The following is a 24,857-nucleotide window of genomic DNA, read 5'->3' as shown; positions in this document are numbered from 1 at the left end:
CCCTTACCCATTTAACCCATCCCCCCTCCCACAACCCCTCCAGCACCCCTCAGTTTGTTCTCCATATTTATGAGTCTCTTCTGTTTTGTCCCCCTCCCTGTTTTTATATTATTTTTGTTTCCCTTCCCTATGGTCATCTGTTTTGTATCTTAAAGTCCTCAGATGAATGAAGTCATATGATTTTTGTCTTTCTCTGACTAATTTCACTTGGCATAATACCCTCCAGTTCCATCAACGTAGTTGCAAATGGCAAAATTTCATTCTTTTTGATTGCCGAGTAATACTCCATTGTATATCTATACCACCTCTTCTTTATCCATTCATCCATGGATGGACATTTGTGTTCTTCCATACTTTGGCTATTGTTGATAGTGCTGCTATAAACATGGGGGTGCAATGTGTCCCTTTGAAACAACACACCTGTATCCTGTGGATAAACGCCTAGTAGTGCAATTGCTGGGTCATAGGGTAGTTTTATTTTTAGTTTTCTGAGGAACCTCCATACTGTCTTCCAGAGTGGCTGCACCAGCTTGCATTGCCACCAACAATGCAAAAGAGATCCTCTTTCTCCACATCCTCACCAACATCTGTTGTTGCCTGAGTTGTTAATGTTAGCCATTCTGACAGGTGTAAGGTGATAGCTCATTAAGGTTTTGATTTGTATTTCCCTGACGATGAGTGATGTTGAGCATTTTTTCATGTGTCGGTTGGCCATCTGGATGTCTTCTTTGGAGAAGTGTCTATTCATGTCTTTCCCCCATTTCTTCACTGGATTATTTGTTTTTTGGGTGTTGAGTTTGATAACTGATCTTTGAAAAAGGAGCAAAGATAACACAATGGAGAAATGACAGATTTTTCAATAAATGGTATTGAAACAACTGTATATCCACATGCAAAAAAGAAGCATCAGGACTTTACATCCTTTACAAATATTAACTTGAAATGGACCAGAAACCTAAATGTAAAGTACAAAGATGACATAGGAGAAAATCTAAGTGATCTTGGGTTTGGCAATGACTTTTTAGATAGAACACCAAAGACATGATTCATAAAAGAAATAATTGATAAACTGGACTTCATTAAAACTAAAATTTTCTGGGGGTGCCTGGGTGGTTCAGTTGGTTAGGCATCCGACTTTGGCTCAGGTCATGATCTCAAGACTCTTGAGTTCAAGCCCCGCATTGGGCTCTATGCTGACAGTTCAAAGCATGGAGCCTGCTTTGGATTCTGTGTCTCCCTCTTTCTCTGCCCCTCCCCTGGTCAGGCTCTATCTCTCTCTCTGTCTCTGTGTCTCTGTCTCTCTCTCTCTCAAAAATAAATATTAAAAAAAACAAATTTTCTGGGGTGCCTGGGTGGGTCAGTCTATTAGGCGTCCGACTTCAGCTCAGGTCATGATCTCATAGTTTGTGGGTTCAAACCCCGCATTGGGCTCTGTGCTGACAGCTCAGAGCCTGGAGCATGCTTCAGATTCTGTCTCCCTCTCTCTCTGTTCCTCCCCCACTCATGCTCTATCTCTCTGTCTCTCAAAAATAAACATTTTAAAATTTTTTCTGTTCTGCAAAAGTCACTGTCAGAAGGATAAGGAGACAAGCCACAGACTAAGAAAATATTTACAAGAGACATATCTGATAAAGGACTGTTACCTAAAATATACAAAGAACTCTCAAAAGTCAATGATAAGAAAACAAACAACCTGATGAAACAAACAATGGACAAAATATCTGAATAGACACCCACCAAAGAAAATCTACAGACGGCAAGTAAGCATAAGAAAAATGTTCAACATCATATATTATTAGGGAGTTGCAAACTGAAACAATAAACATCAATACACAACTATTAGAATGGCCAGATTCAAAACACTGACAACAACAAATGCTGGTGAGGATGTGTAAAAACAGGAACTCTCATTCATTGCTGATGAGAATGCAAAATGGTTCAGCCATTTTGGAAGACAATTTGTTAATTTCTTACTATACACACTATACCATGTGATCCAGCAATCACGCTCCTTAGTAGTCACCCAAATGAGTTGAAAACATGTCTGCACAGAAGCTTGCACATGGATGTTCATAACAGCCTTACTTATAATTTTCAATACTCGGAAATAACCAAGATGACCTTCAGTAAGTGAATGAATAAATAAACTGTGGTACATCCAGACAATAGGATATTATTCAGTGCTAAAAAGAAATGAGCCATTGAGCCATGGAAAGACATGGAGGAACCTTAAATGCACCTTAGTAAGTCAAAGAAGCCAATCTGAAAAGGCTTCATACAATATAATTTCAAATATAATGACATTCTGAGAAAGACAAAATAATGGAGACAGAAAAAAATGAGTGGTTATCAGGAGATGAAGAGGAGGGAAGGATGAACAGGAAGAGCACAGAGGAGTTCTAAGACAGTAAAACAATTCTGTATGATATTTTAATGGTGGCAACATTTGTCAAAGCCTATAGAATGTGTAATACCAAGAGTGAATTCTAATGTAAACTGTGTATTTGGGTGGATAATGATATATCAAAGCAGGCTCTTTAAATGTAACAAATATACCATCCTTTGGTGTGAGATGTTTATAGGGGGAAGGCTGTACTTGTGTGGAGGCAGGAAGTATATAGGAATTGTCTGTATTTTATGAATTTTGTCATAAACTAAAACTGTTCTAAAAAATAAAGCCTATTAAGAGAAAAGGAAAAAAAAAAAAAAAAAGGACACAGAGCCAGCCTGAAAGAACTCCCAATAGCCAAAGATGGCACATATTTAGCAAAATAATAAATCTAGTAAAATAGTCCAAAGAGTGAAATAAATCTCCACGTGTCCATGCAGATAAAAACAAATGATTGAAAATAAATATATTGGAGAGAAGGGACAAATCTTTCTAACAGAATTCCAACTAATAACTGTAGAAGATGTCAATGTAATTCGGCCAAATACCACCAGCAACACACATGCAGTTGAACAATTTAGATTTTAGTAGTCATTGCAGTAAGACAGAGCACATATTACATTGGATGATAGGAATGATAAAGTGCTTCAGTAACAGATGTTAGGAAGGAATTATAGGATTTGAGTGTTAGTTACTTCATTTTGCAGTGGTTCCAAAGCAGCTGAGTTTATTCAGGATTGGGTGTTGTTAAAGCAAAGCAAAACAAAACAAAAACAAAAAAACAAAAAAAAACAAGCAACAGTCACTTGTATCAGGTGAGAGGGGGATGTTTGGTATTTTGAAAGTAGCAGAGCAACCTTGTTTTTGTCTTTACTCATGCAAAACAATGACCTTGTTTGTGTTACATCATAAGGGTCAAAAAATGATTTTGTCTGCTTGGTGTTTGGTGTCATTGTTCTGCAGCCCATCTCAGCACACACAGGCCAGTTTTCCTTCGGTGTAGGGTAGGGTCTCAGGCATGGGATAAGAGTGAAGAGATAGGGTTTCCTAGGAAAGGAACAGAAAGGCCTTATATTTTTAAAACATTTGTATTCTTTAAGAACTTGGAAAATTCAGAAATTGAAATTTTAAAACTTTAGAAATTGTCTTTAATTGCTTATATTTGAATCCCTATGAAAGTTATTTATTGTAATATGAATTCCACGGATATGGCCTTATTGTGTTCCAGCACTTACCTTGTTCTAACAAAATTATTGAATGTTCTCTTTCCACTGCTTTAAATCCCAGCTCTGACACATACTACCTTCTCACTTTCTTTTCTACCTAGACTTAAACTTTTATTGCACCAGGATCAGTTTTTAAATACTTTAGCAATATCATACATGTTAATACAAACACATTGCTAGGCATTTCCAATTCTCTTCTGATCATTACTAAAAGTTTTTATTGGAATAAAAGTTGGGATCATTTCTTTAGGTTTAACAAACAAAATAAATGTCAAAGAGAAAGAACACAGAGAAAACTTTTTTAGGATTCTGATGGGAACATTAATTATATTCTTTTCATCTAGAAAGATGGTATTTATTAAAGTTTTTTAAGTGTCAACAGAATCGTTTTATACCTGGATTCACACCAGTTGCAATAACTTACTGGCAACATCAATCCTTCTTTTTTCTTGCTAATCAAAACTATTTGGTATGAGTGGTAGCTCAGTCAGTTAAGGGTCTGACTTTGGCTCAGGCTATGATCTCTCGGTCTGTGGGTTCAAGCCCTGCTTCAGCCTCTGTGCTGACAGCCCGGAGCTTGCTTTGGCTTCTGTGTCTCCCTCTCTCTCTGTCCCTGCCCCACTTGTGCTCTCTTAAAAATAAATAAACGTTTAAAAAAATTTGTTTTTATTTTTTTTTAACGTTTATTTATTTTTGAGACAGAGAGAGGCAGAACATGAACAGGGGAGGGTCAGAGAGAGAGGGAGACACAGAATCCGAAACAGGCTCCAGGCTCCGAGCTGTCAGCACAGAGCCTGACGCGGGGCTCGAACTCATGGACCGTGAGATCATGACCTGAGCCGAAGTCGGAAGCTTAACCGACCGAGCCACCCAGGCTCCCCTAAAAATTTTTTTTTTAAACTATCTTTTGGGGCACCTGGGTGGCTCAGTTGCCCCAAGCATCAGACTTCGTCTCCAGGGTTCGAGCTCCACATTAGGTTCTTCACTGACAGTGCTGAGCCTGCTTGGGATTCTCTCTCCTTCTCTCTCTGTCCCCCACCCCCCTCCCCAAAACACACACACACTCTCTCTCTCTCTCAAAATAAACTTAAAAAAAAACCTATCTTTTTATCATTGCTATATATAATAATGTTACAAAATAACCAAGAAAAGTATGTGTTTATATGTAAGTATATGTATGTTTTGTATATATGTATAACACACACACACACACACACACACACACACACACACACACACACACACGAAGGCAGTCATAAAATGTGTTCATAGGTTCCTAATTTGGTTCCTAATTTCAGAAGTGTGCAAATGCAAGTTTATCCCTAGGAGATGCATAATTTGCATGATAATTGTTTTCTAACTGAGTTGTGTGTACTTTCAGATATTACTTATGAAAGATTGAACAGCTTACTTTTTCTTTTTTTCTCAGAAATAAACTCTGAGGATCACAGATATTCTTTTTTTATGTTACATTTTACAGTCTTAGTCACAAAAACTGTTTACACATGGTAAAGTTAATTGCATACTGGTACCCACAAAACGGGGGCCAAGGTCACAAATCTCAACCTAAGTCAGCCTGATCTAATGGTACTCCTCTCATTGTCAAAGAAACCTAATATATGCCAGTCACAATCTTGCAACTCAGCTTTAGCTAGCTTACTTGGCCTTATTAGGAAATCCCTATTAATCAAATTCACTCTTGACCAACATCCCTCCGAAGAGTGTTTATGGTTTGTTTTCCCTTGAATAAAAGACATCAAATTGTTACTGTTTTAGTTTTGTTATTTGACACATGTACCTTTCTTCCTTTTGGCAGCTCTGAGTTAAAAGGCACACTTTCAGAAAAATAGTTTAAAATTTCCCCTTTTATGAACTTTATATTACAAAACTTCCTAGCACATAGAAAAGGAGAAAACAGTAAAATGATCATACCCACATATTAGACGTAGAAATCCTTAACATGTTACTATATTTGCCTTTTCTGGTTGTTATTTAATTACAAATATATAATATAATGCTAAGTATTCTAATATGCATCTCTAAAAAAACTAAATCTTCCTACATAATCCCAATAGTTATTATCACAATTAACAAAACTAACGTAACTTCCCTTAATATTTTTAAGATCCGATCCATACACAAATTTCCCCAGTTGTTCCCAAACGTCTTTTTGTTTTCTCCAACCACGATCTGATCCAGGAGCACACTGTATTTGATGGTATGTCAAAGTTTAACCCATAACCTCTGGGACTTTGGTAGAATTTGGGCGCCAGAGAGCAATACAGACTGTTGATACCATCTCATTAATAACGCCCCCTTTACCGTCTGCCTCCCTGCCACGTGGACTGCCCCAACGTACACGAAACCTGCGAGCGGTCGCGGTATTTTCATGGAAATGTAGTTCTGGATGTTCCGGCTGACCGCGCGGCATTCTAGGAACGGATATCCTGGGCTTTTCCCTGCGCATGTGCAGTCACCCCCATTTACCGGCTTCCGTCCTCCCTGGCTGTGCGGATGCTCCGGGTTTGCCCTCAGGTGAGAGAGGCCTACTCCGCACGCTGGGAGGGAAAGGGGCGGGCTCGTGCCCACAGGAAGGGACCACGACGTCTCGGGAACTCCCCGTTCACCCCAAGTGCCGACCCCGGCAGGAACGTAGACCTGGCAAAGACGGGTGGGTGTGGGCTCCAGGGGCCCAGATGGGGCGAGTGCTGTCGGAAGATGTTCCCTGCAGACTGGGGTGCGGGAGCTGACTGCAGCGGGAGCGGGGAAGATCCAGGCCGGCGGCGGGAGGGTAATGCGCGTTTCCGTATTGGATACTGACCGTGAGCCCGGCACAAAGCGCGCCCTGGCGTTGAACTTGGAAGCCAGAAAGACCGGATAAATTCCGCCTTTGTCACTTGGGCATAAGTGAGGTTCTTATCTGAAAATAAGGATAGTAGTTAAAAACTGCTTTGTGGCGTTGTTCAGAAAGAGGTAAGTCATAATCTATAATGCATTTAGCCAAGTGTTAGTAACACTAGTAAGTAGTAGGCAATAAGCCAAAATAGTGTGTTGGCTCCCATCATATTTGAAAGACACTTTGTTCTTTTTTATTTAGTATTTAACTTAGTTTTTGCAGCCACCCCATTTATAGGAATAACCATATCCTTAAAAAAAAAAAAAAGAAAGAAAGAAAGAAAGAAAGAGAAAGAGAGAAAGAAAGAAAATGGGGGCTCAGAAGAGTGAAATTACAGACCACAGGTCAAAAAGGCGATGAAGCCAGGATGCAAATACTGATAGGCTTTACTCCTAAATTCAGCTGTTCCTAATACCCTGCCTCCCTAAAACCCAGCATTGTAGGCTTCACGGCAGTAGCAGAGTGACTATGATTGTAAAGTTAGCATGATGTCACTCTCTGACGTAAATGTCACTTGCTGACACGTGCATCTATTCTGGGGCTTCTGGCATGTCTCCAGAGCCTCTGGATAAGACTGAGGCTCCTGGTACCTCCTGTGCTGTCCAGGCTGTCTTCAGAAGGCACAGTCTGATATCTAGTGCAGTGCTGTCCAGTAGATAAGGTGAGCCACATTGGTAATTTTAAATGTTCTAGTAGCCATATTAAAAACTAAAACATGAAATTAATTTTAAGAACATACTGTGTTTATCTCAATATGTACAAAATATTCTTCAACATGTGGCACTAGCCACATTTCAAGTGCTCAGTAGTGGGATGTGGCTAGTGGCTATAATAATAGAACAGTTATAATGATCTTGAAGAAAATCAGGCCCTACACTAGTGGTGCCCAACTAGGGCAATTTTGCTCTCCAGAGGACTTTTGGAAATGGCTGGAGATGATATGGTTTGTCACAACAGAGAAGGATTGCTCCTAACATCTGGTGGGTAGACACCAGAAACACTGCTAGGCATCCTACAACGTACAGGACCCCCCCACCCCCCGTCACAAAGAATTCTGCAGCCCAAAATATCAGTAGTGCTGAAGCTAAGAAATTTTGCTCTCAATGAAAGTTTCAACTAAAAGGAATTTGTTTCCTAGGCCTAAATCTCAACGTCTTTGGAACAAAGTGGCTTGTGTGGCAAGCAGGAGAGGAGCCCTGGGGACAGGAGTCCCACCTGGAAGAAAAGTTTATCTGACAGGGACCATCCTCACCAAAGCTTCAGAACAAATGCAGAAGAACCCAGAAAGGAGTGGGTCCTAATTTGTTCCACCAGAAGCATTTTGTTATTACCTTTTCCAGAAAGAGCCAGACTTGGTGATGTCACCACATCCAGAAGCCATCACAGACTGTATGACAGTGGAAACTGGTCCAGCTTGCAGAAGGTGGTGAGCTGGGGTTGGAAGAGATTGGTGATTGTCAGGCCGTACAAGAAAAGCCAAGCCAGAGCCAAGGAAATTCATTCTCCGTCCCTAAACAGCCCCCTATTTTCTTCATTCTTCACTTATTTGCAGATTCTGAGCCACTCTCTCATTGTGTCCATCAGAAGGGGCATCTAGGGATATGCTGAGTTTTCCTTTATCCTGAACATAAAGAATTACAAAATGACAGTATAGGAGTAGATTTCTATCTCTGACTCTTTTGAAACTTTTAAAAAACTGGAGCCTCAGATGTATGTCCCCTGGTCACCCAGGACAGAGCTAGGAGGAAAGCATAGTGCTGTTCATTCTGTCACACGTAAGTCATTAGAAGTGTCTTATCAAAAGTCTTACCAAAAGTCCTTTGTTCAGAAGAACAAAAGTATTTTAAAATATTTGGTCACTAAGCATCTTTTTTTCCCAGAGTTTTCTGTTGATTCTCTAGCTCAAAGTATAAATAATATTAATAGGATATTAATAATCAACGGGGAAATAATTCACAGTCACCTAGTGAAAAATAGCAAGGTTACATCCATGTGATCATATCAGAGATGTACTACATATTCAGGGAATGAAGCACTCTGTGGTGCTTCCTGCCCCTTCTCAAGGGTCAACAGGACATTTTTCCATAGGGAGGCTTTTCCCCAGCTGGTGTGATGAGACTTTTAGGCAACTGAATGCAGAATCTCACCAGACCTCTCATGATTCCTTTCCTCTTTCCTTATTCCCAGCTTATCCTTCACAGTTGTCCGTACTCTCCCAACAACAGCAGAAAATGGACACAACTCAGGTGAGTTGTATGTATGCACCTTTTTTTATAATGGATTTTATGGGTGGTTAATTAACATAGAAAAGTAGAAATAGAAATAGATCAAAACCCTCACAGTTTGTGAGTTCAAGCCCCATGTTTAGGCTCTGTGCTGACAGCTCAGAGCCTGGAGGCTGCTTCAGATTCTGTGTCTCCCCCTCTCTGTCTGCCCCTACCCCACTTGCACTTTGTCTCTCTTTCTCTCAAAAATAAATAGACACACAAAAAATTTTTTAATAATAATAAAGAAATGGATCAAAACCATTCAAGGAAGATACAGGAAAGCAGATGAGTAGTACAGCAGAGTTGGCATGTGGATAGATGGCAGTCCTCTGACTTTCCAGATTTTTCAAAGTGCAGGGGCAGATTTCTTCCTGACCTAATAAGCCATGGCAGAGAGTCAGACAGACAATATTTGTTTCAGATATGCATTGATGAGAATCTTAAACCAAACATTCCTCGTGGAGTCTAAAGTTACTGAAGTCAGGAAAAATGTCTTTGTTGGTCTTCAGGTAGGTGATAGTGCAGATCTTTCCAGAACAACCCTGAAATAATTATAGAATGTTGTTTCCACTTTTTCCTCAGTGGAAGTAAAGGGCACATTATCAAAGCAGGGCTTTCATTAATACAGTTGTCTGTGTCAATAAAACAGAAGAAGTAGACCTTTCTCTGATCATCCTGCTGGACCCAGAGATGACACTTAGACTAACTGGAGCCCAGCATGAATAGCTGGTACATTCATGTCCTAAAAATAGCTCTGTGTACATATTTCTCTCAAGTGCCCGTATTGAACAAGCTGTTTAGCAGACAGCTTAAACTTCTATTCTCTAGCAAATGCTACTGCACTTTCCATTCACATTTCAGGCCGCTGCATGTGCCTGTGACCTACACTCACCGGTGACCTAATTACAGTTCTATCCAGTGGGTCTCGCACAGATCTGTCTGCAGTGTCTGACTCCACCCCTACTTTGTCCTTCTGGACGGTCTCCCATGTTAGTGTCTGTGTCGGTTTATGCTTGTTTCTTTTGTGGAGTCACCTTCCTTCTCTTGCCCTTTCACATGTCCCTTCACAAGTTTCCATTCCTTCTCCCTATTTTTCCAGCTAGTCTTCTTGACTCCTTTCATCCCCGCTCTGGTTTGAACAGTGATGTATTTGTTAGTTCTTGCAAATGTGTCTCTGCAGCCCCCTGTGACCAGTAGCACTTTTTGTGATGATGGAAATGATCTTTATCTGCATTGTCCCAAACGGTGACCACTAGCCACATGTACCTGTTGAACACTCAAAATGCAGCTAGTGTGACTGAGTAACCGAATTTTTAATTTAGGGTTCAAATAGTCACACGTGGCTAGTGACTACCATATTGGACATAGTTCACTCGACATCTCTCTGTAGGTATCCAAAAGGCATCTCCAGCTCAACTGATTCAAAGTAAAAGTTAAGATTTACAGCCCTCCCCAAACTATCCCCTCATCTTTCCCTCCCTAGTCAGCCAGGCACCCAAGCCACAAAAGTGCAGTGCATCCCAGGCTCCTTTTGTTCTCAGTCTCGCAACTTCTGCCACATCTGGTGTGTACTCACGTCTTGCTACTTTCCTATTTGTCAAAGATGACAGCTATTTTATACGGTTAAACCTAAATGCATATTTTAAATGCATTCTTGGGGTGTGTGGGTGTCTCAGTTAAGCGTCCAGCTCTTGTTGTTGGCTCAGGTCACGATCTCGTGATTCATGAGTTTGAGCCCCACATCAGGCTCTGTGCTGAACCTGCTTGGGATTCTCTCTCTCTCTCTCTCTCTCTCTCTCTCTCTCTCTCTCTCTCCCTCCCCCTCCCTCCCTCCTTCCCTCCCTCCCTCCCCCTCCCTCTCTCTGTGTTCCTCCCCCACTTGTGCTCTCTCTCTCTCTCTCTCTCTCAAAATAAATAAACCTAAAAACAAATAAATGCATTCTGCTACTTTATTCCTTTTTTGCTATCTCACAGTATCACAACTGAACTGTTGGAATAGCTTCTTTACTAACCTGCCCATTTCTTTTGTCACCTACTCAAGCATACCTTCCACATGGGTAGTTCATCTAAATGCTAATGAAGTAACGTCTTGTCCTTGTGTAAATCACCTCATGGCTCTTTACCCTATATGATAAAATTCCTAATTTCTCAAGACAGTGTTCAGGCTTTGGAAGCATTACCCCTTCCTTTTATTTATTTATTTATTTTTCCACTTTTTTTGGTGTTCTGACTTTTTTGATAACTATTGAGCAACCAAGATGTTCCAAGAAAGTAGCATGTGCCATAGTTACAGCTTAAACAATACAGATACTTTTCTTCACTAATAGTGTTCACAATCTAGTGGGGAATATGACATTAAAAAAATTTGCTATTAAAAATATTACTAAAAGGTAAAAAAAAAAAATTACTAAACCAAACCTCATTGAGTTTTTTAAACATATCCTCCTATCCCTAACTGCTTCATATTATCTTTTCATTGTCTCCTCTGGATTGACCTTTAGAACCGCATCCTCATCCTGTGCATCTGGTGCTGTGGATTGAATTGTGTTCCCCCACCCCAAATTTATATGTTGAATCCCTACCCCCCAGTGTGACTGTATTTAGAGATAGAGCATTTTTTAAAAATGTCTATTTATTTATTTTGAGAGAGAGTGCACATGTAAGTGAGGAAGGAGTAGGGAGAGAATCCCAAGCAGGCCCTGTGCTGTCAGTACAGAGCCCTGACGTGGAGCTCGAACCCACAAACTGAGATCATGACCTGAGCCAAAGTCAAGAGTCTGACGCTCAACCAACTAGCCATCTAGGCACCCCTAGAGATAGAGCTTTTAGGAGGTAATGGAGATTAAGTGAAGCACAACAGTGGGATCCTAATCCAGTAGGATTGATGGTCTTACAAGAAAAGAAAGACAGAGAGAGACAGATTTCTCTCTCTACACATAGGCACCAGGCAAAGGCCATGTGAGGACACAGCAAGAAGTGGCCATCTGTAAACCAGGAAGACAATGTCACCAGAACCCAACCATGGTGATACTCTGATCTTGGACTTCTAGCCTCTAGAACTGTGAGGAAATAAATGTCTATTTAGTCTACCCAGTCTGTGGTATTTTGTTATGGCAGCCCAAGCATCTAAGACACTTGGCTCTTTATTTTTCTTTTTTCATTTTATTTTTAATTGTAGCAAAATGCAGATAATATATATCATTGTAGCCATTTTTCAACTGTACAGTTCAGTAATATTAAGTACATTCGTATTTCTATGCACCCAGTCTCCAGAACTCTTCATCTTGCAGAACTAAAGCTGTATATCCATTATTTTTTGTAAATGTTTATCTATTTATTTTGAGAGAGGTCATGAGCAGGGGAGGGGCAGAGAGAGAAGGAGAGAGAATCTTAAGCAGGCTCTGTGATGTTATTGAGGAGCCCGTCTCACTAACCATGTGATCATGACCTGAGCCAAAATCAAGAGTCAGGCACTTGACCGACTGAGCCACCCAGGTGCCCCAAGCTATATATCCATTAAACAACAGCTCATCATTCTTCTCAGCATTTGGCCTCTGGCAGCCACCACTCTACTTTCTGTCCATTAATGTCCCTACTCATATAAGTAGAATCATATAGTAATTGTTTTTTTGTGACTCATTTATTTCACTTAGCATGAAGTTCTCAAGTTTCGTGCATGTATCAGAATTTCCTTCCTTTTTTTAAGGCTGAATAATAGTACATTGTGTGTATATACCACATTTTATTTATCCCTTCATCAGGTGTTAGACACTTAGGTTACTTCCACCTTTTGGTTATTGTGAATAATGCTGCTATGAGCATAGGTGTACAGATACCTCTTCCGAGAATGCCAGTCTCGTGGGTATTTATTTCCAGAAGTGGCATTGCTGGTTCATGTGGTAATTCCACATTTAATTTTTTGAGGAACCACCGTACTGTTCCACAGTGGCCGTGCCATTTTATATTCCCACCAGCAGTGCACAGGGATTCCAGTTACTCTACATCCTTACCAACACTTGCTATTTTCTGATAGTGGCTATTCTAATGGAGATGATGTCTGGCTCTTTACTTTGGTTGCCTCATCCAGGAAGTAATACTCTTCTCTTTCCCCTTGTCTCCCTCTGTGCTAATTTCCCCTTTTCTGAATCTGCACAGCCCCATTATAACTTCATGCATTGGTGTAAGTCACCTGATAATGTATTTGTCTCTCCAGTTAGGCTATTAGCTTCAAGGTGTGGAACTACCATGGGTTCATTTTCATATGCTCCATTCTAAGCTCTCTTCTTTAGTTGAGAATGCTCATTAAATTGTTTTTAATAAAAGATTATCTCCTCTCTATATAGAACTGGGCCACTGAAAAAATTTGGATTTCTTTTTTTTTTTTTTTTAATGTTTATTTATTTTGAGAGCCGCGTGTGTGCACGCACACATGCATACATGAGCCAGAGAGGGGCAGAGAGAGAGGAGAGAGTGAATCCCAAGCAGGCTCCGCACTGACAGCACAGAGTCCGACTCCAGGCTAGATCCTATGAACCATAATATCATGACCTGCACAGAAGTCAAGAGTTGGAGGCTTAACCATCTGAGCCACCCAGGCACCCTAAGAATTTAGATTCCTATTTTCAGACCACCTTACTTCTTATAAGGCAGAGCCCGTGCCATTACTATCTTTTGTCCTAGAAACCTGTGCATATTTGTATGCATTACAGAAAAGACCTGTTCTTAATAAAGGATGCTCCAAGAGGATGTTTTCCTGACATCACCACCCCCATCTCATGCTTTTCTCTAAAATGCTGTCATTTAATTAATAAATAAGATGTTGTCATTTAGCCTCCTCATCTTTAAGACTGGATCATCTCCAGACTGTCTGTGTGCTTCTGAGAAGAACTAAACTTCTTGTGGGCAAGTACAGTCCCCTTAGAGGGGATAATACATAGGAGGTGCTAGGAATAATGTGGAGCTTTCTTCCTTATACATGGGAAACAAGTTAAGATTAAATGAATTAGCTAATCGATTGTTTGAATTGAATCAGCATCAGGATTTGCAATTTGTCAGAGAAAGACTAAGTCAATCAAAGGTGGATAATTGAAAAGGATCACGTCAGTCCTGAAAAACAAGTGGGATTTTAATTGTTGCAGAGTAGAGGGAGGTTACTGCATTTTGAGGGTCCAGTAAGAATCTCTGCCTATTCCACTTTAGAATTCCTCTTAAGGAATATTAAGAGCAAATGAGATAAATGTTGGGACCAGACTAGGTATATTAGTTTGCTAAGGCTGCCATAATAAAGTACCACAGACTGGGTGGCTTAAACAACGACTTTATTTTCTTACAGTCTAGAGGCTGGAAATCCAAAATCAGGGAATGGACAGGGTTGATTCCTTCTGAAGACTGTTGAGGGAAGAATCTGTTCCAGGCCTCTTTTCTTTGCTTATAGATGCTTTTTCCCTATGTCTTCACATCATCTTCCCTCTGTTCATATCTGTGTCCAGATTTTTCTTAAAAGGACACTAGTCAAATTGGGGTAGGGCCCACCCTGATGACCTCAGTGTATGCATTTTGTGTCAGACAAGAGGCACATAACACTAGAAGTTGTTAGATGTTTTCCTTAAGGGTTTGGCTTCATCCTGAGTTCTAACATGCAATAAATTCATGCAATAAAAGCAGTTTTGTGTTTAATCTGGAAGTACTAGCAGACTGTAAAAAACGTGAAAGGAGTGAAGTAAGAGTCAAGACTCCAGAGGTTTTCTTGACGTAAGGGCAGAAAGATGATGATCCCTGTTCCAGAAGTGTATGAGAGCTGAGATTGTGCATATTTAGTATATTTTTTAAGTGGTTTGTGTGTGTTTGTGTGTGTATAGTTGTTAATCAGCCTTCCTCCCTTTTGCTCGTTTTGAAAGCTTTTTAGGGGCGCCTGGGTGGCTCAGTCGGTTAAGGGTCCGACTTCGGCTCAGGTCATGATCTCACGGTCCGTGAGTTCGAGCCCCGCATCGGGCTCTGTGCTGACAGCTCAGAGCCTGGAGCCTGTTTCGGATTCTGTGTCTCCCTCTCTCTCTGCCCCTCCCCTGCTCATGCTCTGTCTCTCTCTGTCTCAAAAATAAATAAAACATTTAAAAAAAATTTTTTTTAAAAGAAAGCTTTTTAATTATTAAAGAATTAATCCTTCTGACATGTAGGACATATATATTTCCCTGTTTAATTGTCTTTGGACTTAGTGTCTGCTAGACCAGGCTTTTTCATTTCTACTAGTGACATTTGGGGAAATTTTTAATTTATAGAAAGATACAAAGGGATAATAATGTAATAGACCTGTTCCTACCTTCTCAAATTATTAACTATGAATTTTTGTCAATTTTTCTCTTGTATGCATTCTTTATTTTTTCCTTTTATTTATTTCTGTAAATGAGATCGTTTATACTGGTGAAGTACACTCTTAAGTATGAACTGGGTGGATTTTTACATATGTATACATATGTGCAAATGTAACTTACCACTCAGATTAAGATGGAGAACATTTTTGTCACCCTAAACTTTCCTTCCTTCCAGTTCCCAGTTAATAACCACTGCCCTGCTCTGCAGAGGCAAGTGCTATTCTAACATCATATGTCCAAAAAAAGGATAACTTCATTTTTTAACATTGTATAAACAGAATCATAATCTGTACCCTTTTTTAGGAGATGGGGGGATCTGGCTTTTTTCTGTGTACATAACATGGTTTAGATTATCCGTCTTGCTGCTGTATGTTTCATTACTTTTTTTTTTTTTTTTTTTTTTGAGTGAGAGACAGAAAGAGAATCCCAATTAGACTTTGCACTGTCTGCGCAGAGCCTAATGTGGGGCTCGAACTCATAAACTGTGAGACCATGACCTGAGCCGAAACCAAGAGTCAGACTCTTAACCAACTGAGCCACCCAGGCAGCCCCATTACTTCCTTTTTATTGCTGAGCAGAAAGTATTTCATTATATGATCATATGATAACTTTATTGGCTCATTCTCTTGGTGGTGAGTTTTTTACTTTTATTTTCCCATTTGGGCACTATTATGAATAAAGCTGCTATGAACAATCCTTTGTGTCTCTTAGTATATCTTCATTTCTCTTGGTTATACCTAGAAATAGAATGGCTGATGTATGGAATAAACATATGTTCAGCTTTAATATATATTACAATTAGCTTTCTAAAGTGCTTGAACCAATTTATACTACCAGCGTTCTGACTGTACCAAATTCTCACCAACACTTGCTACTGTCAGTCTTTTTTGATTTTCGTTATCCTGGTGGCTGTATAGTGGTCTCTTGTTGAAATTTATAATTTGCTTTTCTGTAACAAATGCTAATTTCAAACACCATTATTTGTGTTGGGCCATGTAAATATTCTTTTATGTAAAGTACCTGTTCAGTTCTTTGTTTTAATTGGACTCTTTGCTTTATCTTCTTGATTAGTCGAAATTATTTCTATGTTATCAATACAAGTCATTCGCCAGATGTGTATGTTGCAACTGTTTTTGGATACTGTGATTTGACTTTTTAAAATTAATTAATTTTTAAATTTACATCCAAGTTAGAGTATAGTGCAACAATGATTTCAGGAGTAGATTCCAGTAATTCATTTCCTATGTATAACACCCATTGTTCATCCCAACAAGTGTCTTCCTTAATGTCCCTTATCCATTTAGCCCATCCCCTCCCACAATCCTCCAGCAACCCTCTGTTTGTTCCCTATATTTAAGAGTCCCTTATGTTTTGTGCCCCTCCCTGTTTTTATATTATTTTTGCTCCCCTTCCCTTATGTACATCTGTTTTATATCAAATTCCTCATGAGTGAAGTCATATATGATATTTGTCTTTCTCTGACTAATTTCGCTTAGCATAATACCCTCTAGTTCCATCCATGTAGTTGCAAATGGCAAGATTTCATTCCTTTTGATTGCCGAGGAATACTCCATTGTATGTATATACTACCTCTTCTTTATCCATTCATCCATCGATGGACATTTGGGCTCTTTCCATACTTTGGCTATTGTTGATAGGGCTGCTAAGAACATTGGAGTGCATGTGCCTCTTCGAAACAGCATCCCTGTATCCCTTGGATAAATACCTAGAAGTGCAATTGCTGGGTCATAGGGTAGTTCTATTTTTAACTTTTTGAGGAACCTCCATACTGTATTCCAGAGTGGCTGCACCAGTTTGCATTCCCACCAGCAGTGGAAAGAGATCCTCTTTCTCCACATCCTTGCCAACATCTGTTGTTGCCTGAGTTGTTAATGTTAGCCATTCTGACAGGTGTGAGGTGGTATCTCACTGTGGTTTTGACTTGTATTTCCCTGATGATGAATGAGCATTTTTTCATGTGTCAGTTGGCCATCGGGATGTCTTCTTTGGAGAAGTATCTATTCATATCTTTTGCCCATTTCTTCACTGGGTTATTTGTTTTTTGGGTGTTGAGTTTGATAAGTTCTTTTTTTTTTTTAATGTTTATTTTCAAGAGAGAGAGAGACAGAATGTGAGGGGGGAGGGACAGAGAGAGAGGGAGACACAATCCAAAACAGGCTTCAGGCTCTGAGCTGTCATCACAGAGCCTGATGTGGGGCTCGAACTCATGAACTGTGAGATCATGACCTGAGCCAAAGTTGGACACTTAACCGACTGAGCCACCCAGGCACCCTGAGTTTGATAAGTTCTTTATAGATTTTGGATACTAACCCTTTATCTGATATGTCATTTGCAGATATTTTCTCCCATTCCATTGGCTGCCTTTTAGTTTTGCTGATTGTTTCCTTCACTGTGCAGAAGCTTTTTATTTTGATGAGGTCCCAATAGTTCATTTTTGCTTTTGTTTCCCTTGCCTCTGGAGATGTGTTGAGTAAGAAGTTGCTGTGGCCAAGGTCAAAGAAGTTTTTGCCTGCTTTCTCCTTGAGGATTTTGATGGTTTCCTGTCTTACATTTAGGTCTTTCATCCATTTCGAGTTTATTTTTGTGTATGGAGTAAGAAAGTGGTCCAGGTTCATTTTTCTGCATGTTGCTGTCCAGTTTTCCCAGCAACACTTGCTGAAAAGACTCTTTATTCCATTGGATATTCTTTCCTGTGTTGTGAAAGATTAGTTGGCCATATGTTTATGGGTCCATCTCTGGGCTTTCTATTCTGTTCCATTGATCTGTCTGTTTTTGTGCCAGTACCATACTGTCTTGTACTATTACAGCTTTGTAATACAGCTTGAAGTACAGGATTGTGATGCCTCTTGCTTTGGTTTTCTTTTTCAGGATTGCTTTGGCTGTTTGGGGTCTTTTCTGGTTCCATACAAATTTTAGGATTGTTTGTTCTAGCTGTGTGAAGAATGCTGGTGTTACTTTGATAGGGATTGCATTGAATATGTAGATGGCTTTGGGTAGTATTGACATTTTAACAATATTTGCTCTTCCTTTCCAGGAGCATGGAATATTTTTCCATTTTTGTGTGTGTGGGTCTTCTTCAATTTCTTTCATAAGCTTTCTGTAGTTTTCTGTGTTTAGATTTTTCACCTCTTTGGTTAGGCTTATTCCTAGGTATTTTATGGGTTTTGGTGCAGTTGTAAATGGGATCAGTTCCTTGATTTCTCTTTCTGTTACTTCATTATTAGTGTATAGGTATGCAACCGATTTCTGTGCATTGATTTTATATCCTAAGACTGCTGATTTCATGGATCAGTTCTAGCAGTTTTTTGGTGGAATCTTTTGGGTTTTCCATATAGAGGATCATGTCATCTGCAAAGAGTGAAAGTTTAACTTCCTCCTTGCCAATCTGGATGCCTTTTATTTATTTGTGTTGTCTGAATGCTTAGGCTAAGACTTCCAATACTATGTTGAAAAACAGTGGTGAGAGTGGACATCCTTGTCGTGTTCTTGACCTTAGGGGGAAAGCTCTCCATTTTCGCCCCATTGAGGATGATATTAGCAGTGGGTCTTTCATATATGGCTTTTATGATCTTGAGGTATAATCCTTCTATCTCTATTTTCTTGAGGGTTTTTATCAAAAAAGGATGCTATATTTTATCAAATGCTTTCTCTGCATCTATTAAGAGGATCATGTGGTTCTTCTCTTTTCTTTTATTGATGTGATGCATCACATTGATTGTTTTGTGGATATTGAACCAGCCCTGCATCCCAGGTATAAATCCCACTTGGTCGTGGTGAATAATTCTTTTAATGTATTGTTGCATCTGGTTGGCTAATATCTTGTTGAGGATTTTTGCATCCATGTTCATCACGGAAATTGGTCTGTAGTTCTTTTTAATGAGGTCTTTTTCTGGTTTTGGAATCAAGGTAATGCTGGCTTCATAGAATGAGTTTGGAAGTTTTCCTTCCATTTCTACTTTTTGGAACAGCTTCAAAAGAAAAGGTGTTAAGTCTTCTTTAAATGTTTGGTAGAATTCCCCTGGAAAGCCATCCAGCCCTGGACTCTGGTTTTTTTTAGGAGATTTTTGATTATTAATTCGATTTCTTTATTGGTTATGGATTTGTTCAAATTTTCTATTTCTTCCTGTTTCAGTTTTGGAAGTTTATATGTTTCTAGGAATTTGTCCATTTCTTCCAGATTGCCCATTTTATTGGTATATAATCGCTCATAACATTCTCTTATTATTGTTTATATTTCTGTGTGGTTGTGATCTCTCCTCTTTCATTCTTTGTTTTATTTATTTGGGTCCTTTCCTTTTTCTTTTTGATCAAACTGGCTAGGGGTTTATCAATTTTGTTAATTCTTTGTTCTTTCAAAGAAGCAGCTCCTGGTTTTATTGATCTGTTCTACTGTTTTTTGGGTTTTTTGTTTGTTTGGTTGGTTAGTTTCGATAACATTGATTTCTGCTCTAATCATTGTTATTCCCTGTCTTTGCTGATTTTGGGTTTTATTTGCTGTTCTTTTTCCAGCTCTTTCAGGTGTAAGGTTAGGTTGTATATCTGAGACCTTACTTTCTTCTTTAGGAAGGCCTGGATTGCTACATACTTCCCTCTTAGGACTGCCTTTGCTGTGTCTCAGAGGTTTGGGACTGTGGTGTTATCATTCTCATTGGCTTCCATGTACTTTTCAATTTCCTCTATAACTTCTTGGTTAGCCCTTTCATTCTTTAGTATAGGATGTTCTTTAGTCTCCAAGTATTTGTTATCTTTCCAAATTTTTTCTTGTGGTTGATTTCAAGTTTCATAGTAGTGTGGTCTGAAAATATGCATGGTATGATCTGTCTTTCTGTACTTGTTGAGGGCTGATTTGTGTCCCAGTATGTGATCTGTTCTGGAGAATGTACCATGTGCACTCAAGAAGAATGTGTATTTTGCGGCTTTAGGATAAAATGTTCTGAAAATATCTGTTAATTCAGATCCCTCCGGTCCAGTGTGTCATCAAAGCCATTGTTTCCTTGTTGATTTTCTATTTAGATGATCTGTCCATTGCTGTAAGTGGGGTGTTGAAGTCCCCTACCATTATGGTATTATTATCAATGAGTTTCTTTATGTTTGTGATTGATTTACATATTTGAGTGCTTGCATGTTTGGATCATAAATGTTTACAATTTGTTAGATCTTCGTGGTGGATAGACCCTTAATTTTGATATAATGCCCTTCTTCATCTCTTGTTACAGTCTTTATTTTAAAATCTAGATTGTCTGATATAAGTATGGCTGCTCCGGCTTTCTTTCGGTGACCATTAGCATGACAAATGGTTCTCCATCCCCTTACTTTCAATCTGAAGGTGTCTTTAGGTCTAAAATGTGTTTCTTGTAAACAGCATATAGATGGATCTTGTTTTCTTATCCATTCTGTTACCCTCTGTCTTTTGATTGGAGCGTTTAGTTCATTGACGTTTAGAATGAGTACTAAAAGATAATGAATTTATTGCCATTACGTTGCCTGTAGAGTTGAAGTTTCTGGTGGTAGTGTCTGGTTGTTTCTAGTCTTTTTTGCTTTTGGTCTTTTTGGTTTGTTGGTTTGGTTTTATTCATCTTTTCTTCCCTCAGAGTGGGGGAGGAACCCTTTGGGGGGAAGGTCTCGCCAAGCAATGGTTGGGTGCTGGTCTGCCCCCAGGAACGTTTGCAGGACCATGCTGCTGCAGATGCCCAGAGACTGTGGCTGGGTGCCAGTCTGACCCAGAAAAAGTTCCCGCGATCATGTAGCCACAGCATTTCAGGGATTATGGTAAATCACAGCACACATCTGGCATCAGACTTCACCCTTAACATACTCGTTCCAGCATCAGCAAAATGTTGTTCTCTGGGGTGTGCTGGGACCTTTGCCTGTGGGGAGGCCGCAGAGCTTCTACCAGATGTCCTCCCAGCACGGGAATTGCCTCTCCCTGTGTGGCCCGAGGAATTGATCTCTGCTCCTGGGGATTGGCCCTTCCCACCAGAGCACCGCCAGGTATCGGAGCTGCAGCGTTTCGGACTCAGCACTCCCCCTGTTTATAGAGTCTTAATGGAATTTAAACCCTCTCCTTTCTCCTTTCTCTCTTTTTTGTTCAGTCCCTTGCAGCTGTTTCCACTCTCCCTCTTTTTCTCCAGCTGCTTTCAGGGGTTGAGGGGGAGTGCTTCCCATACTCTTCTCCCACCCACCAACCCATCTCTGTCCTCTCTCAGCAAGCAAAAAAAGCTCCCTTCCTTCTGTGGCTCTCTCTCCCCCAGTTCACCTCTCCACACTGTGTACCTGCCGAGTTCTGTGATTTAAGTTGTCCAGATTGTTGTGTTAATCCTCAAATCAGTTTTCTAGGTGTGCAAGATGGTTTGCTGTTGATCTGGCTGCATTTCAGGGATGAGAGATGCAAAAAAACTTCCATGCTGCTCTGCCATCTTGGCCCCCTCCTTTGACTTTTTTTTTAAATAATGTTTTCTGATGAGCCAAGTTCTTAAATTTAATACAGTTCAGGATCAGTGTTTTCTTTAATGATAGTTCTTTGTGTGTCTGCTTGAAAGATTGTTCCCTTTTCCAGGAACACACGAATATTCTCCTATGTTCTTAGTAGATGCTTGATTATTTGAGCTTGATCCACCTGGAATTGTTTTTGTGTGTAGTTTAAGGTAAGTGTCAAGATTTATATTACTATATGGATATACAGTTGCACTACCACCGTTTGTTGGAAAGACCATCCTCTGTCCACTGAATTGTAGCAGGGCCTCTGTTGTCAATCCAGTGACCACATATATATATGTAGATCTCTGTCTAGACTGTGTATTCTCTTCTTTTGATCCAATTATTTTTCTTTATCCTACTACTTCACAGTTATAATTATTATTGCGTTATAGTAAGTTATGAAATATGGTAGTGTAAGGCCTTAAAGTTTTACTTCTTCAAAAAATTTATTGGCTAACTTAAGACCTTTGCATTTTCATAGAAATTTCATCTGTTTCCATAGCAAATCCTGCTGGGTAGTTTTTCAAAGTAGAGGGGAAGCCTTTGACATGTGTCATTAGATTTATTCCTATGTATTTTTTTCTATTTTGATACTATTATAAATAATACATTTTTTAAAATTTTATTTTCTAATTTATTATTGGTTTATTAAAATACGGTGGATTTTTAAATACTGATCTTATATCAAGGCATTTTGTTAAATTTACCTATTCTAGTAGCTTATTTGTAGATTCTTTTGGATTTTAAATATGCACAATCATGTCTTTTGCAAATAAAGACATTTTTACTTCCCTCCTTTCCAATCTTTATGTCTTTAATCTCTTTTTAAGCCTTATTCTTGTCTTTCTAGTACAGTGTTGAATACAAATTATGATAATAGAAATCCTTTTGTTACACCTCAACTGAGGGAGGAGAAAGTATTCAATATTTCACTGTTGAGTCTGGGTTTAACAGGATTTTTACACACACCCTTTGTTAGAATAAGGAAGTTCTCTTTCTGTTTTTAGTTTCCTGAGAGTTTTTAATCATACATAGATATTAAATTTGTGAAATGCTTTTTCTACATCTAGTGAGATAATAATACAGTTTTCTTCCTTTATTCTGTTATAGGGATGAATTATATTGACTGATTGATTTATCAATGTTTAATCTTGGATTCCTGACATAATTCCTACCTGGTCATAAAATATTCTCCTTTAATATGTCTCTGGATTCAGTTTGTTAGTATTTCAGTTAGTATTTTTGAATGTGCATTAATGGAGAGATAATTGGCCTGAAATTTTCATTTTATGTACTGTGCTGGTCAGGTTTTGGCATCAATATTATGCTCCCATAAAGTGAGTTGTGAAGTGAGTCCTTATTTTCGGTTCTCTGGAAGAGTTTAAGATTGCTGTTAATTCTTCCTTAAATGTTTGGGAAAATATACTGATAAAGCAACATGGCCTTGGAGTTATTTGTAGCTGGTTTTTAATTATAAATTCAGTTTCTTTAATAGATATTAGAAAATCTAAATAATCCTATTTTTAGTGTCCTTTTTTTAGCTTTACGGACATATAATTCACATACCATACAATTCATACATTTAAAGTATACAATTCAGTGTGTTTATTTTTTTATTTTTGAAAGTGTTTATTTATTTTGAGAGAGAGAGAGATCATGAGCAGGGGAGGGCAAAGTAAGAGTGATAGAGACAATCCCAAGCAGGTTCTACTCTGTCAGCATAGAGCCTGTCACAGTGCTCAATCTAAACAAACTGGGAGATCATGACCTGAGCTGAAATCAAGAGTTGGGATGCTTAACTTAGTGAGCCACCCAGGCTCCCATCAGTGTTGTTTTTTTTTTTTTTTTTTTAGTATATTCACTGTTGTGCACTCATCACCACAATCAATTTTTAGAGTATTTTCATCACCTAAAAAATTCTGTACCATAAGTTATCATCCCCCTATCCCAACATGCCCTACCCCAGCCAAAAGCAACCACTAATCCATGTTTTGTCTCTATAGATGTGTCTAGTCTGAACATTTTAAATAAATGAATTGTGTGATGTATGGACTTTGTGACTGTTTCTTTCACTTAGCATATTTTTAAAGTTTCAAGGTAAGGCTGTACCACATTTTGTTTATCCATTCAGCTGATGGACATTTGGGTTGTTTCTATCTTTTGGCTGTTGTGAATACTGCTGCTATTAACATTCAAGACATATGTACATATATACAAAATATATGTATACACACATATACATACAAGTTTTTGTGTGAACACCGGTTTTTCATTTCTTTTTAAAAATTTTTTAATGTTTTATTTATTTTTGAGAGAGAGAAAGAGAGCACAAGTTGGGGAAGGGCAGAGAGACAGACACCGAATCTGAAGCAGGCTCCAGGCTCTGAGCTGTCAGCACAGAGCCTGATGTGGGGCTCAAACTCACAGACTGTGAGATCATGACCTGAGCACAAAGTCAGATCCTTAACCGACTGAGCCACCCAGGTGCCCCACCTGTTTTTCATTTCTTTGTGGAATAAATATAGAAGTGGAGTGACAAGGTTATATGTTAGCACTACATTTGTGTTATTCAGGAACTGCCAAACTGTTTTCCACAACTATACCATTTTGCATTTACACTGACAGTGTATTAGGGTTCCAATTTCTCCACATTGTCACCACTGCTTATTATTTTCCTTTTCTTTTTTTAAATTATGGCCATCTTAGTGATTATGAAGTAGTATGTCACTGGAGTTTTTTGTTGTTTGTTTTATTTTAGAGAGTGAGCATGAGCCAGGGAGAGAGAGAGAAAGACAGAATCCCAAGCAGTTTCCATGCTTAGTGTGAAGTCCAACACAGGACTTAATCCCATGACCCTGGGATCATGATCTGAACCAAAATCAAGAGTCAAATGCTCTATCGACTGAGACACCCAGCTCCCCTTTATTGGTGTTTTAAGTTTTGATTTGCATTTTCCTGACAATAACATTGAGCATCTTTTCATGTGCTTATTGACCATTTGTGTGTCTTCTTTAAGGAAATGTTTGTTCAAATTCTTTGCCCATTTTTTAATTAGATTGTCCTTTAGTTCAGATATAAGAGTTCTTTATGTATTTTGGCTACTAGATGTTTATTAGTTATGTAATTTATGAATATTGCCTCCCATTCTGTGGATTTTCTTTTCACTATCTTGATAGTGTTCTTCAGTGAACAAGTTTTTAATTTTGATTTAAG

The 24,857-nt window shown here is 39.0% G+C and overlaps 1 protein-coding gene across 6 annotated transcripts in view; it reads left to right on the top strand.

Annotated features, from left to right (window-relative positions):
- The first annotated feature begins 7,666 nt into the window (after window positions 1-7,666).
- ZNF510 (zinc finger protein 510) overlaps window positions 7,667-24,857 on the top strand; it is a 32,367-nt gene continuing 15,176 nt past the window's right edge. Inside the window, exons 1-3 of one of the 6 annotated variants that reach the window (XM_053907875.1) lie at window positions 7,667-7,934; window positions 8,699-8,757; window positions 11,719-11,839. Coding sequence is in view for 3 of the 6 variants with exons in the window: in XM_019423405.2 (XP_019278950.2) it covers window positions 8,220-8,286; window positions 8,699-8,757 (126 nt within the window). In the remaining 3 variants the exon portion in view is untranslated. Of the gene's footprint in view, window positions 7,938-8,082; window positions 8,287-8,698; window positions 8,758-11,718; window positions 11,840-24,857 lie in introns of those variants that run through there. The other 5 variants (XM_053907876.1, XM_053907877.1, XM_053907873.1 and 2 more) reach the window with 5 other exon arrangements.

The sequence above is a fragment of the Panthera pardus genome, unplaced genomic scaffold (assembly GCF_024362965.1).
Source record: "Panthera pardus isolate Hobbes unplaced genomic scaffold, ASM2436296v1 HiC_scaffold_20, whole genome shotgun sequence".
In the NCBI taxonomy this organism is placed as follows: domain Eukaryota; kingdom Metazoa; phylum Chordata; class Mammalia; order Carnivora; family Felidae; genus Panthera; species Panthera pardus.
Note: the sequence above shows the minus strand (reverse complement) of the source record. Positions and strands in the feature narration are given on the sequence as shown.